General features: G+C 56.5%; 1 protein-coding gene across 5 annotated transcripts in view; it reads left to right on the top strand.

The window, feature by feature from the left end:
* The window catches only part of ARAP1 (ArfGAP with RhoGAP domain, ankyrin repeat and PH domain 1), a 65,287-nt gene extending 51,026 nt beyond the window's left edge, over positions 1–14,261 (top strand). For 4 of the 5 annotated variants that reach the window (XM_072794474.1, XM_072794475.1, XM_072794477.1 and 1 more), the window contains 19 exons: positions 479–614; positions 888–990; positions 1,791–1,986; positions 2,257–2,308; positions 2,419–2,582; positions 2,677–2,889; positions 3,192–3,297; positions 3,742–3,889; positions 3,977–4,063; positions 4,151–4,219; positions 4,535–4,652; positions 6,029–6,142; positions 6,353–6,498; positions 7,030–7,062; positions 10,888–10,970; positions 11,714–11,764; positions 11,943–12,006; positions 13,231–13,380; positions 13,665–14,261. In XM_072794474.1, coding sequence (XP_072650575.1) covers positions 479–614; positions 888–990; positions 1,791–1,986; positions 2,257–2,308; positions 2,419–2,582; positions 2,677–2,889; positions 3,192–3,297; positions 3,742–3,889; positions 3,977–4,063; positions 4,151–4,219; positions 4,535–4,652; positions 6,029–6,142; positions 6,353–6,498; positions 7,030–7,062; positions 10,888–10,970; positions 11,714–11,764; positions 11,943–12,006; positions 13,231–13,380; positions 13,665–13,682 — 2,051 coding nt within the window. In that variant the 3' untranslated portion in view covers positions 13,683–14,261. The remainder of the gene's footprint in view (positions 1–478; positions 615–887; positions 991–1,790; positions 1,987–2,256; positions 2,309–2,418; positions 2,583–2,676; positions 2,890–3,191; positions 3,298–3,741; positions 3,890–3,976; positions 4,064–4,150; positions 4,220–4,534; positions 4,653–6,028; positions 6,143–6,352; positions 6,499–7,029; positions 7,063–10,887; positions 10,971–11,713; positions 11,765–11,942; positions 12,007–13,230; positions 13,381–13,664) is intronic. The other variant, XM_072794476.1, reaches the window with a different exon arrangement.
* Positions 14,262–14,558: the final 297 nt, after the last annotated feature.

The raw sequence follows: 14,558 nt of genomic DNA, 5'->3' as shown, positions 1-14,558 counted from the left end.
CCTGTGGCATATGGGCTGGATTGAAGGATGAAGGGTATGGGTGGAGGGAACAAGGTGAGCAAAAGTGGGGAGGGTGAGGTGCCCAGGAGTGATCCTAGAGATGGCTGGAGAGGTGGGCGGGGGCAGACCCATCAGGGCCTTAAATACCAGTCTAAGGGATATAGGATAAGGTTGAGGGCAGGGGCATGGAAAGGTTTTGAGCAGAGGAAGAATGGAGTCTGGTTTTACCTAGATCACTTTTGAATCTTGGAAGTGAAGCTAGGAACCAAGGAAAAAGTCATTGCAGTGGTCCAGGGGCAAGGTGTGGGCTGGTCTAGGGCGGTGGGCTACAGGAAGGAGGATGGAACTGGGGGAAGCTTTTGAGTTAGAGTGAAGAGGACATAGGTCAGGTGGGAGTAGGAGCCCAGGGAGGATACAGAAGTGTTTTCAGGGGAGGGCGGGGGCTCCCTCATGGCTCCCCTGCCCAACTTCTCTCCAGAGTTCAGCCGACGCTGGTGTGTCCTTAGCGACGGGGTCTTGAGCTACTATGAGAACGAGCGGGCAGTGACCCCCAACGGAGAGATTCGGGCCAGTGAGATTGTGTGCCTGGCAGTGCCCCCTCCTGACACCCACGGGTGAGCACCCCTGGGGCAAAATCACAGACTGTTGTTGCTATAAGGTCCGGCCCCCCATTGAGGAAACAGAAATAGGCCCAGAGAAGGGCAGAACTTTCCCAGGGTCACACAGCATCCTGAGACTGGAGCCAGGTCTCCTTAGGCCCTAGTTTAGGGCTTTCCCACCACCTCTTAGGGGAGCCAAGGGCAATGGGCAGAGGTTGGAGGCAGGGTTGCATGGGGTCGGTCATGGCTGGGCTGGGAGTGCCTACATCCTGGCCTTTGTATCTACAGCTTTGAATACACCTTTGAGGTGTACACAGAGGGAGAGCGGCTGTACCTGTTTGGGCTGGAGAGTGCGGAGCTGGCTCGTGAGTGGGTCAAGTGCATTGCTAAGGTAGGCCTGGGTTAATGGACCCGTGTGAGGAGTATGACCTCCTGGCTATTTCCATGTACCCCAGCTACCCTACCTCACAAATGGAGGGAGCAGTCATAGGGCAGGCTTTTTGGGCCAAGGGCCTGACATAACCTGCAGTCCCTAAGCAGGGAGGTTAGGAGACCTGTGGAAGAAGGGCTGTGGGCCTTGCACTCCATAGGTGCTCAATACATGTTTAATGATGAATAGCAGTCAGAGCCATCTTAGAATGGTCAGTGCTGACTCCAGAGGGAGTGAGCTCCTGGCTCTGGAGGAAGGAGGCAGGGAGGCTACAGAGTTCTGCTCTGGGGACTAGAGCCAGGTGCCCTATGGGGTCCCCTGTACTGTGAGAGCCTGAGATTCCTATTTACTTGGTCACTGATCAATCATCTGTGAGCCTTGTGATGATCAGCCTTCTGAGCCGTGGGAATCCAGCTGAACCAGCCTTGGTCCTCACTCTTTAGTGCTGGTGGGGGAGACAGACGGGGGCCCAGACAGCAAGAGTACTATAATCAGTGCTGCAACAGAAGGCAGAGCAGGGGCATCCCTGAAGGCATCTGGGAACGTTTTGCAGAGGAGGACACTTCTGGGCGTGAAGTGCGGCATGATACCCGAGTTCTTGAACTGTGCTGGATTCTGCCCTGGGGAAGAGAGAAGTGGCAGCTGGGTGGGAAGTGGGCATGTGCTCATAGGCCAAAGAGCTGGAGGGTCCCGGGCAGGCAGTGCTGTTGGCTGATGTAGCCTCCTTGGCTACCTCCCCCTTCCCCTGGCCTCCCCACCAGGCATTCATACCTCCCCTGGCTGAAGATCTGCTCGCCCGGGATTTTGAGCGGCTTGGGCGCCTCCCCTACAAAGCTGGCCTGAGCCTACAGCGGGCCCAGGAGGGCTGGTTCTCCCTCACTGGCTCTGAGCTCCGTGCTGTCTTCCCAGAGGGACCCTGCGAGGAGCCACTACAACTTCGGAAACTGCAGGAGCTTTGTGCGTGGACCCAGTCCTGGGCCCCTAACTTTCAGGGCATCCTGTCCTGGGTTCCCAGGCCCCCAGCCCTCCCTGGAAGTCTAAACTCTACCCTGGCCAGCCCAGAAGGAGCCAGCCTGCCCTTTTCTGTCCTTTCCTGCCCTTGGGGTATAGCTTAGCAACTCCATGTATTGGGGGGTGGGTCCTGGGAAGGCATGTACCCAGAGAGCTTCAGGAGGGAGCCGGTTGGGGACCATGAACAGGGCCTCACCTTGACCGGCCCCTCCACAGCCGTCCAAGGGGACAGCGAGAACCAAGTGCTGGTGCTGGTGGAGCGAAGGAGGTGAGCCCTGGACTCCCTGAGGGGCGGTGAGAAGCCTGTGGCAGTCGGAGAGGCTTAGGAGGGGTGGCGCCTGGGTAAGTCCGCAAGTAACGGACGGTTCCCCGGTCTAGGACGCTGTACATCCAGGGCGAGCGGCGGCTGGACTTCACAGGCTGGCTGGGGGCCATCCAGAAAGCAGCTGCCAGCTCGGGGGACACGCTGTCGGAGCAGCAGCTTGGAGACTCCGATATCCCAGTGATTGTGTACCGCTGTGTGGACTACATCACGCAGTGTGGTGAGCCTCGCCCCCTCCAGGCCAAGCCCCGCCTTCCCAGGGCCCCTCAGGCCCTGCGAGGCCCTGTCCCTGGCTCAGTCCCACCCTTCTCCAGGCCTGACATCGGAGGGCATCTACCGTAAGTGTGGGCAGACGTCGAAGACTCAGCGGCTGCTGGAGAGCCTGCGGCAGGACGCCCGGTCTGTGCGCCTCAAGGAGGGGGAGCAGCATGTGGATGATGTCTCCTCAGCCCTCAAGCGCTTCCTGCGAGACCTGCCTGATGGCCTCTTCACTCGCGCCCAGCGCCTGGCCTGGCTGGATGCCTCAGGTAGGCCCCCGCAGTCCTCGCCCTGCCTGAGACCCAGGCTAGTGCTGCTGACTTGACCACTCCTATCCCTTCCTTCCGCATCCCAGCTGTGCTCTGGACACTTGGACGAGGCATGTCCCCAGGGGACAAGCTCCAGTTCCCTGTCCCTCCCTCTGCTTCTCCTTCCTTTGTCCCTCTAAACAGAACCAGGAAATACCAGCCCCTAGGATGAGAGGCAGAGCTGCCAGAGGGGTGGGACAGGGGAGATGGCTGGGGGTGGTAGGGGTGGGGCTTCTTGACCTGATCTATCTCTCCCCACCCAGAGATTGAGGATGAGGAAGAGAAGGTCTCCAGATATCGAGAACTCCTGGCACGTCTGCCTCCAGTCAACCGCGCCACAGTGAAGGCACTTATCAGTCACCTGTACTGGTAAGGGACATTACTATTATATGACTCTGGGGGGATGGGGTGGAAAAGATTCTTCTACTCCCAACCTGGCTGACTGCCCTCTCCTCAGAACCAGGTAGGCCTGGGAACTGAATGTTGACTTTTGATATACCCTGATCTTGGACACTTTGTCTCCTAACTTACTTCCTACAGGGTGGGGGGAATAGAGGAGATTTCAGCTAGGACCCAGGGGACCTTGGCCAGATCTCCCAGCTTCCCAGCTCTATTCCTCTCCAGCATACAAAACATGGCCAGAAAGACTATTCCTGCTTCCCCTTAACTAGTGGTTCACTTGAACCAGGACCTTCCCTGGCCTCTCTTCAGGGGCCAGTCATGGACCTGCTCGGAACTGGGAAGGTAAAGTGGGGCAGTTCTGGACTGGGCTTCTCACTCAAGACTGTCTGACTTCTGTCTTCCCCTGTCCAGTGTCCAGTGCTTCTCAGACACAAACCAGATGAACACACACAACTTGGCTATTGTGTTTGGGCCCACGCTCTTCCAGACAGATGGGCAGGACTACAAGGCTGGCCGTGTGGTGGAAGACCTCATCAGCCACTATGTGGTGGTGTTCAGTGTGCGTCCCTAGCCAGTGGGGAGTGAAGGGCAGGGATGAGCCTCTTGGGTGGCAGTGATCATCTGTCTGTGTCTCCCACCCTCCCAGGTGGATGAGGAGGAGCTGAGGAAGCAGCGGGAAGAGATCACTGCCATTGTGAAGATGCGGGTGGCTGGCACTGCCAGTGGGACCCAGGTGAAAGACAGGGCTGGGGGTAGGGGGCTCAGAATAGCTACCTGCACATCCTCCTTGGATCGCTAGCTGAGCCCTGTCTCCTCACAGCATGCCGGTGACTTCATCTGCACAGTGTACCTGGAGGAGAAGAAGGCAGACACAGAACAGCATATCAAGGTGGGGGGTGGAGACCTGGAAGCCAAGGAACCAGAAAAGTCGGGTTGGGCTAGGCATAGGTTCAGGTGACCAGAGGAGCAAAGCTTCCATCCCAAGGGGGACCCCTAGTTTGGAACCCTTATCTGGCTGGTGTCAGGGCCTCTCTTTGCCTCCTCCCCACCCAGTAACTCAGGACCCCTTGGAGACACTCCCCCAACACTCCAAGACTCCAGAGGACCTGAGAGGTGGGCTCAGCCCTTGGATCACACAGTGAAATTGTGGCAGAGCAGAGGCCGGGACAGGGTAGGCTGACCTCTTCCATCTCGGCCACTGCAGATCCCGGCATCCATGACAGCTGAGGAGCTCACCCTGGAGATCCTGGATCGCAGGAATGTGGGCATCAGGGAGAGGGACTACTGGACCTGCTTTGAAGTCAATGAGAGGGAGGAAGCAGGTGGGTGGCTACCAAGACTGGTGCGGAATTTGGCACAGTCTGTTCTTGTCTGGGCTGCAGCCCCAGTCTGTTCTCCCCTGCTCCCCAGTGTGGCGACAGTGGTGGTCAGGGGAGTTTGGGATGACTGATGTTGCTGTCACACTGTCATCTTGGGGATGGTGGTGATAGTATGCTGGCAGGGGTTGAGGTGATGGCTGTAATGTGGTTGATGGAAAGGATGATGAAGGAGGTAGGTGGTATCAGCTACGATACCATGCTTTCTTGGTGTCAGTGAGGATGATGTTGCTTGCAAGGGTGGTGATGCTGAATTTGATGATTGGATTAATGGTGAAGGGAGTAGTAGGTGGTGATGGCCATGCAGGAGGGGTGGGGTGGCACGGGGTAGGGTGGTGGTTGTGAGGGTGGTTGTGATGGTGGTGTGAGGGAGTCATGGTGGTGAAGGGGGTGGTAAAGGCATTTTATGGCGAAGGGTTGTCTTAATAGCAGTGGTGGATGAGGGTGCATCTGTTCATTTGTTTTCCTGTTATTTGCTGGGCTGGGGAGTCAGACTTATAGTCCCTCTGCTCATAGGAGTTAGTGTGGTCAGGAATTGACACCAGTGCCGTAATTGGTGGGAGAGCTGTACAACCAAGGCTGTGATAACTGCTGTGCAGGAAAGGGCCACAGCACCCCTGGAGCTCGTAACAGGGTTGCTGGCTTTGGACTCCCTGTGTTAGGAGGTAAAAAAGAGGAGTTACTTGGTAAAGGGGGAGAAAAGTGCCTCCAGGCAGTGGGAGTGGCACAGGCAAAGGCCTGTGGTGGCCATGGACATCATCCTTTCGAGGAGCTTGAGATGGCAGTGAAGGGGTTGTGTCACAGGGTGGGGCTGAAGACAGAGGCAGAGGCGGCCTGACCACAATGCAAAGCCATTGAAGGGTTAGTGATGGGATTTTGGAGAGGTTGTTCATTGCTGTTGGGTAAGGAGAGGCGGGGGCAGGGAGTGAGACACATACTGGAGACCACATGGAAGGCCACGGCATTAGTCCAAGGGAAATGGTAACATGCAAAGAAAGGTGTGGCAACAGCGATGGACAGAAGCAAAGAGATTTGACATATGGAGAGAAGATGGGGAGGCTTTGTTTCTGGCTTGAATGGCTTGGTGGGTGGTGTTTTGACACAGGAAAGATCACTGGCGTGGTTTCGGACGTGTGGGTTGGAGCAGCTTTGGTCCTAGCCAGATGTGTCAAGCCTGAAGCTCGGGTGTGGAGAGGGTGATCATGCTGGTGGTGTGTTGTGCTGCTGGTAGGCCTTGGGAGAGTAGGTGACATGTGTGCGTGCCAGCCCTCGGTGCTATAAGGCCACAGCAGGTGGTAACAGCAGGTGTGACCTCTCCCCAGAGCGCCCCCTGCACTTTTCGGAGAAGGTGCTGCCCATCTTGCACGGGCTGGGCACAGACAGCTACCTGGTGGTGAAGAAGCAGCAGTCCATGGATGCCATGCTGCTGTACCTCGGTAGGTGGTGGCCCCCGGTGGGCGGGGCCCGTAGGGCTGGGCAGGCAAGCAGGTCCCTTCTTTCAGAGACTGAGTGGGAACTGGTGGTACGGGGCTCATTGGTGGCCAGGATAGGCTGGGGCAGCCTCCTTCATCCTGGGACCCTTCCTGGGTGTCTGTCCCCGGGCAGGGGGGTCGGGGCAGCCCATGTCCACTCCATTCTTCCCCCAGCCAGCCACGTGGGCGACACCAAGCACGGCATGATGAAGTTCCGCGAAGACCGTAGCCTCCTGGGCCTGGGCCTGCCCTCAGGTGGCTTTCACGATCGATACTTCATCCTCAACAGCAGCTGCCTGCGGCTCTACAAGGAGATCCGGGTAAGTGACCCCAATGGCTCCTGCCCTGCAATGAGCACTGGCACACAAGTGTGCTCACATACGCATTCACTAACATCTGCCAGAGTCTGCCAGTGGGAACATCCCCGTCGTGGGGTCTTGGGATGGCACAGTGGTGGCGGAGAGCTATAGACTCTCCGGGAGCCTCTGCCGTGGCCCTTGGTGGCCACTCTTCTGTGCCCTGTAGCCCCACCAGGCTCTAGTACCTGGATGCTATCACATCAAGCTCATGCCTCCTCACCTGTGCCTGGGCCTTGTCACGGCACCCACAAGAACATGCTACATCATGACAGCCCCCACAGCCCCCACCTGTGGCCCACACATGCCTCGCCACTTCACAGGTTGTATCTCCTCCATGCCCACTCTGTCCACATGCCTGGTGTCCTCCCAGATCTTGGCCCCTTGTCCCCTTTTTTACAAACCTGCCACATCCCGGCATGCACCACTGCATACACTGTCCGGGCTCTGGACCTGGACCTCCTTCCTCCATAACCCTGATCCTCTATCAAACAGAGCCAGAGGCCGTGGAGCGGGGCCCCTGAGACCGTGAGTAGCTATGAGCCAACTGCCAGCTTCCTTACACCGCCTGGGGGCCAAGTGAGCCTGGTGGGAGCCTGGGGACACAGCCAGAGCTCTTGGCTGTCCCCAGGCATGGTTCCCTGATCCCTTGCCAGTCAGCACTGGCTCCCACCTCCATCCCCAACCCTGCCCCACAGTGCTTTCCCCAAGGCAGAACCCCCATCAGTGTGATGCTTTACAGTTTTCCAAAGGACTCGGTATAGAGGCTGTAGAGCCAGTAACAAAGGCCCCTAGGTTTGAATTAGTGCTCTGACCCTCATATCCTGCCACCGCTGGAGCCATCCTCTTCCCAGCCTGGAGAGATAGTTTCAAGACTATCAGAATGTCTGTGCTACTGCCCTGATCCTAAAAGGCCAGGGTGGGACTACATAGGCTTATGATACAATCCTGCCTGTGGTAGGAGTTCCTGCTCAGCCTCCCTGGATGCTCGCCAGCCCTTATGTGCACAGCTCTGGGAGGGGAGCTTATCTACTCCTTCTTCAGGACTGCCCTATCCAGTGAGGGATAGTTCTGCCTGGGAGAAGGCCCTTGCTCAAGTTCAGCTGAGAATCTGCCTCCTGTGATGCCTCTGTGGGTCCCAGCTATGCTGTAGGGGCCACAAAGCATAGATGCCCTGCAGAGATGGGCAGCAGAAATGTTTCCATGCCCAGGGTTCTAGCCTGAGCTCCCATAGCTGGCCCCACCGGTGCCTCTAGCCCTTCCTGCCCCTCGCCTCTCCTGAGGACACTGGATAGGCCTAGCTGCCATGGAGGGAGCAGAGCAAATAGAGCAGGATCCTCACCTCCCTCTCTTTGCACATTATACATCTGTTAATGCAGCCTGGGCTCCTACAGACCCTTGTAGGGAATGCCTCTTCTTCTCTCCTTTGCTTCCCTCTATGATTACTTACTTCTGGGTCTGTTTACCCCTCCACTCAGTCTCCCTTGGTTCTGGGATGTTACTTCCCTGACCGTCTCTTTATAGGGTTGCTTAGGCCCCTTGGAGCAGAGCAAGACCATCAGTGTGGGCAGAGGGGAAGAAGATGGCTGAGGCACCTGGAAAAGCAGCAGCTGATCCCTTAGCATGGAGGGGAGAAGGCAGGGGAACTAGAAAAAGGAAAAAGATCTAATCTAATGTTTATCAAGCTAGGTTTGGTGCCCAGCCCTCCAGATACTAGGACATGTAATCTCACTATTGTCCTGTGAGGAGAGATATTGTGCCCATTTCACAGGCGAAAAAACAAGCTTCAAGTGACTTGCCTAAGGCAGTCTCTAGGTGGAATAGCCTGGGATTCAAACCCAGATTTGTTAGCCTCAGAGTTCAGGTTCTATTCCTTGAAGTACAGGAATCAAGGACTCAGGAGCCAGGCTGATCTGTGCAGCGCCAAGTAGTATTCTCTGACAGAAGCTCCAGAAGGGTGTGGTTTGGCTACCGAGGTGTTGGTAGTTCTGCTGTTTGCTGGTTTATGGAGCAACAGACAGAAATTGGGACAACAGCCGGCAGTTCAGGATATGCAGACACCCAAGCCTAGTCCTGGGCATCTTCTGTTGTTAAAGACCTTGAGGCACCTAGGAAAGGCACATTCTAGAAAAAGCTTGGTTCCAGCAGAGGTCTTTGAGCATCAAAGGGTGAACTTTATTCTCTTCCAGTGACTTCATACCTTAGAAATGCTGGAAACACGAGCTGTTTGAGTAGAAACAAAGTCCTACAATGATAGACGTCCCCTCCGCGTCTCAGCCACACTCCTGTCACACACCTACCATGCATACGCCGCACACTCCAGGGCCTGAGGAAATGGAGGTCTGAGGATTGTTTTTTCTAGTTCTCAGGGAGTCACACACTGGTTTGAATTCCTTGATTCCCACAATTCTCTCCACGCCCTGCCTGGAACTGTCTTGTCGTTCCTATGTCACACCCACGAGGCTGTTCCTTCCACTGTCAACTCACTCTACCCCTTGCTTCTAGTTCTCTTTCCCTGGCACCCACAGCTCAGCTTCTTCCAGCACCTCAGCCTGCTTTCCATTCTGTCAGTCTCCTGCTTTCCATACTTGCAACCTAGTTTTTCTCCTACTGAGTCCTTTCTCCTGTCATGCCTGGAGCCTACTGTTCTCCAGACCCGCAGACTAATTTCTTTTCTTTTCTTTTTTTTTTTTTTAAGATTTTATTTTTTTTTATTTATGAGAGACGCACAGAGAGAGGCAGAGACATAGGCAGAGGGAAAAGCAGGCTCCCTATTGGCAGCCCGATGTAGGACTCTATCCCAGGACCCCAGGATCATGCCCTGAGCCAAAGGCAGATGCTCAACCACTGAGCCACACAGGCTCCCCCCGCCCACCCGGCAGACCAATTTCTTTCACAACCTCCTAAGTCTCAAGTCTTTTCATTCCCACTCCACCTGACTCCCTCCAACCTGTTGTCTGACTTCTTCAGTGCTCTCGGCCTGGCTTCTTCCCTGCTCTCATGGAGGTTTGCCTCCCCTTTGTGTTCACCCACACCTCGTTTGCCCTATATCTGCAGCCTGATTGCCCATCCCGCTGCCCTGTTTCCTCTCTGCCTGCACCCCCGTTTGCTCCAGCCCTCTTGGGCATATGGCCATTGTCAAGTCAGGTGCTATGTGCAGGAGACATAGGGCTCCCTCATCAGAGCCTTGGTTGTCAGGGAGGGTCATGGTTAAAACAGGGCAAAAGGTCCCTAGTAAGTCCTCTTAAACTACATCTCCTGTGACAGCAGCCAAATCTCCACTAATCCCAAGGCAGCCCATCCTTTTGTAACCTCCCAGGGAGTCTACCAATCCCCGGACCTTTCCACTTCACTGGCCATCCTCTAGTCCCTTCTTTTTGTTCCTGTTGAGGAGCCATGCCTGGGGGTGGCTGGGAGCAATGGTGGGGACAGGGTGGAGGTGGCTCAATATTTGATGCCCAGTGTTGGTTGTAAGTGAGTCCCCTTCCCCTACCATCCGCCTTGGTGCCCACCTGGTGCCTGGGGGGCCTGGTGGGGGCAGGGCTTTGAGCAGGTGGCTCCCGAAGCAGGTAGAAGGCTCATTAGCTTGACCTCCAATCAGCCTCTGCCCGAGGGGCCACTGCTCCCATACCTCTGCCTCGGAGCCAACCTGTGCCTTCTGAGCCCAGACCCATATGCAGAGGTAGGGGCCAGAGGTGTGCTTGTGAGTGCTCTGGTGCCCCTCCCTAGTATATCGGCCTCTTGCTTCCTGACCCTAGACCACTGGAAAGTTTTTCCTTTGGTCTACCAAACAGCCGTTCTGCTTCAGCTTGAGTCATCAGCCTTCCCCTTGTGGAACCAAAGAGCTAGTAACTGCTCACCCCACAAGTCTTCTGTTCACACGGTCAACCCTGGAGCCTCCGTGGGGTGGAGAGGGATGAGGAGTAAATAACTGGAGACAAACAGACCCAAGCAGCCAGCTGAGGCTCTCAGATCATATGCGCTCATTGGGTTTGGTACCAGAGGGTGATGTGCAGACTTCTCCCTCCACTGGTTCAGCCAATGCTGCAAGTCAGTTCTCCAGTTTGCAGGACATCAGGGAGGGCCTGAGAATCACTGCCCTGTGTCGTTCTGCTGGAATGGCCGCTGCCTCGGGGACTGAGGGTTGACTGTCTGATGCTGCTGCAGGGAGAGAAGCCTGGGGGGCTTAGTTGGGCTGGATGGTGAACAGGAAGGGCTTGGTCAGGAAGGCTTCCAGAAGGAGGTTCCCTGTGCTGGGATGCAAAGGGGGCTAGGGAGGAGGGAGGTGCCCCATCACCCCAATTCCTGCCCTGGCTGACTGAAATGCCATCCTTCTGCCCTCCTGCACCCCAGAGTCACCGGCCTGAGAAGGAGTGGCCTGTCAGGAGTCTCAAAGTCTACCTGGGAGTGAAGAAGAAACTCCGGCCACCCACGTGGTGAGCTGGGGCTGAGGCCTGGGGGAGCTCATAATGGTTTGGGTGGGTAGGTGGAGGCAGCACAGCCGGAGCTTTGAACTTGACAAGGGGTTGGTACCATAGTTCTGAAGGTGTGGTCTCCCAGACCAGCAGCAGTGGCACCACCAGGAAACGTCAACAGCCCAGATTCTTGGTCCCACCCCAGACCTGCTGAGTTATGGGTCCTGAGGAGTGGGGCCAGCAGTCTGTGTGGGACAAGCCATCTAGGGGACTCTAATGCTTGGTCAGGTTTTGAGAACCACTGGCCTGGATTGAAATCCCATCACTGACTACCTCTGGGACCTTTCTGTGCCTCACTTCCTACATCCGTGGAATGTGGAAAATAATGGTACACCTGTTTCAGAGGGTGGTTGTATGCTTTTGAGATGAAAAGTGATACATAGTCACTATTATTGTTATTAATTGCAGTAGTCAGACCTGGTTTTCTAACTTTCTCCTCTCCTCTGTGGACTGGGCCTGGTTGTCTCTCAGGGACTAGGGCAGGCCTGGGGGAAGCGGGGATGGGATGGGGAGCCAGGGGCCTGGGGGGCTGGTGTGGGCTGAGAAGAAGACACAGTGGCCAGAATGTGTCTGCTTGCAAGAAGGCCCTGAACTCTGCCCCCTGGCTCTGGCCTGGGCCTCTGGGCTCTGTCCTCTGTCCTGGGCACCTAGGCTGGGAGGCCTCTGGGGGATGCTATGTGACTCCACCTGCCCCTCCTCTGCAGCTGGGGCTTCACAGTGGTGCATGAGACGGAGAAGCATGAGAAGCAGCAGTGGTAAGTGAGGGCACTGGCCTGAGACCCCAGGCTGAGGAGAGATGGTTGTGTGTCCCCTCTGGTTGGGTCCCTTCACTGGCCACATCTGTGCCCTGCCTGGAGACTCTGGGCTGGGAAGACAGGCAGGGTGTTCCCTGCTCAGCCTTGGCAGCATCCCGATGTATGTCCTACCCCGCAGGTACCTGTGCTGTGAGACGCAGACGGAGCTCCGGGAGTGGTTTGCCACCTTCCTCTTTGTGCAGGTACCAGGTGGAGGGTGGGGTCCTAGGAGGCTTCCATCGTGGAGAATGGGTATGTTTATTTCTTCACCATAAAGGCCACTAGTTGCTTCAAGGAGATTTTGAGTTGCTTTTAAATCATTCGCTTGCTCATTTACTCAGTAAACCCTGCCTAAAGTCCTATCTCCTCCAGCCCCAAGCCAGATGTGCTAGAGACAGAGGACGCAGACCCCTGCCCTCAGGCACTCCCCAGGTAGAAAGGAAAACAGATCTAGACGTGGCCTGTTACATGGCCCGGTGTGATCAGTGTATGGAGACAGAGAAAAGCCCGGGGACCCTACCTGGGGGAGGCGGTGGGTGGGTGGAGAAGGCAACAAGGAGGGGGTGTCACAGGCTAAGTCTGAGGATGACAAAAAGCCTTCACCAAGCAAAGGCAGTGAGGGTGGGGGTAGTGGCTTCTAGGCGGAAGGAACAGTTTATGCAGAGGCATGGTAAGAGAACTACAGCTTGCCCAATGGGGTGTAAAGAGAGAAGCCAGGAGTGCCAGAAGTTGACACTGGAAAGGGAGTCAGGAGCCAGATCTCAGAGTCTTGAAGGCCATTCCAAGAAAGCTGAATTTGACCTAGTCAGCAGTTTGAAGCAAGAAAGTGGTGTGCAGGTTGGTGTCTGAGAGGGCTCTTTCTGGATGCGGCGCACAGAGGAGGACAGATGGGGTGGGTAAGGTGGCTGCTGCAGTGGGCCAGGTGGGAGCAAGCTAGCAAGGGCTCGGAGCCAGAGCAGGGCCGGGGGAGGAGCAGGGAGGGGGTGGGCTCAAGCCAATCGATTTTAAATGAGAGTTCAGAATGGTTTAGGGAAAAGGGAGACAGCACTGTACTGGGGTCCTGGGCTGAGTCCTTTGAGCCCTGAGCTTTCTGGTAGTCAAGCCTAAAGGGAAACAGGTGGATTCTATGGTTTTCTGGGTTCCTGGTGAAAGGCACACACATGTTCCTCTAGAACTGTTTTCTTGGTGTCAGATTCTTGGAGCAGTTTGTCAGTGGACCTGGAGGTAGGAGTTGTTGAGTAACATAACTGGCTGGGTTTTGCCAGGGATACAGTCATGTTCTCCTAACAGCTGCTTCTCACATTGGCTGGGATCAAAGCTGAGGGTGTCACCTCAGATCATAGCCGGAGACATTTCTGGGAAGGGTGGGTGGATCTGGAGCTGAGTGTCCGGGTGAGCTGAGTGCCCTCTTCTCACCTGCTCCCCAGCATGACGGCCTGGTGTGGCCCTCGGAGCCCTCCCGTGTGTCCCGGGCTGTGCCTGAAGTCCGGCTGGGCAGCGTGTCATTGATCCCCCTGCGTGGCAGTGAGAACGAAATGCGCCGGAGTGTGGCTGCCTTCACCGCAGACCCCCTTTCTGTGAGTGGCTTTCCATCCCTGTGGGCAGGGGGCTGGGACCTGGAGGGGGTCCTCCTTCCCCCTCTCCTGATTGCCCTCTGGCCCCCTCCCTCCATCCTCCAACCAATCCTGGCAGGCTCTGTTGGAGGAGCCCCCTCTCTGCCCTGCCCTGGGGACCCCAGCTGACCTGAGCCTTCCCAGGCCAGCATTACAGAATAGCCGTAGAAGCCTCGGCAGGGCCCCTTTGGCCCCTGTGAACGTTCACAGGGTGCTTATGGAGTCTGGGCTTCTGTGCCTTCCCACAGCTCCTCCGCAACGTCTGAGCGCAGGAGCCAGCCCCTGCCGCTGGGACTCTGCCGCCATGAAGCTTTCCTGTTCAGACACCCTCACGCCCTACGTGCCTGGTGTGAACCAGCAGGGGGCGCATGAGGAAGCCGCAGCCCCCTCCCCCAACATCCCACGTCCTGGGGCGGCAGCAGGGTCTGCCTGAGGAGGAACCCCTCATCTGCTCTGTCCAGGTGCTCAGCCCTCCTGGCCTGGCCTGCTCCCTCTCCAGGGTCACCCACCCTGAGTTTGAGGGGTTGGAGACATGGGATGGGCGTCAATGGGGAACTCTAGAGGACCACCATCCTTGCAGAGGCCCAAGGCCCTGGGGCCCCCGCTGGAAGGGAGCCCACCCCCTTGTCACAAAGTCCAGAACAGCAAAGAGTGGATGCTCTGCAGGAACACCTAGCTGGGATGGGGAGGAGCTCTTGGGTAAGTTTCTCCGGAGCCTAGAGCTGGGCCCGGGGGGACTTCAGGAACCCCTTCCAGTCTAGGCAGACTGCGAGGGCCCAGGCTGCCTGGTGTCCCTTCCCCACTTTGGGGGCCTTTTGATAATATAAATATATCTGTATATTTTATCCTATGTTGCTGAGGCCTGTGATTGGTTGGGGATTTTAGGTGTCCTGGTATAGGAGGGGACAGGAGTTCAGGAGGCCCAGAGGTGAGTGAGTGCCTAGTTCCGTGAAGGTGGGGGGACCTGGGCCTTCAGCTGCTTAGCCACTTGCTCCTGACCCCGGCCAAGACAGACCCCAGCTGGAGCGAGCCCCTTTCCCTGCTGCAGTTTAAAGTCTGGGCCAGGGCCTAGGTGTAGCATGTGAGTGGCTCAGGGCAGCCCCTCACCAGCCACTCTGAGACACAGAGTCACAGGAGCTCTA

The sequence above is a fragment of the Canis lupus genome, chromosome 23 (assembly GCF_048164855.1).
Source record: "Canis lupus baileyi chromosome 23, mCanLup2.hap1, whole genome shotgun sequence".
Lineage (NCBI taxonomy): Eukaryota > Metazoa > Chordata > Mammalia > Carnivora > Canidae > Canis > Canis lupus.
Note: the sequence above shows the minus strand (reverse complement) of the source record. Positions and strands in the feature narration are given on the sequence as shown.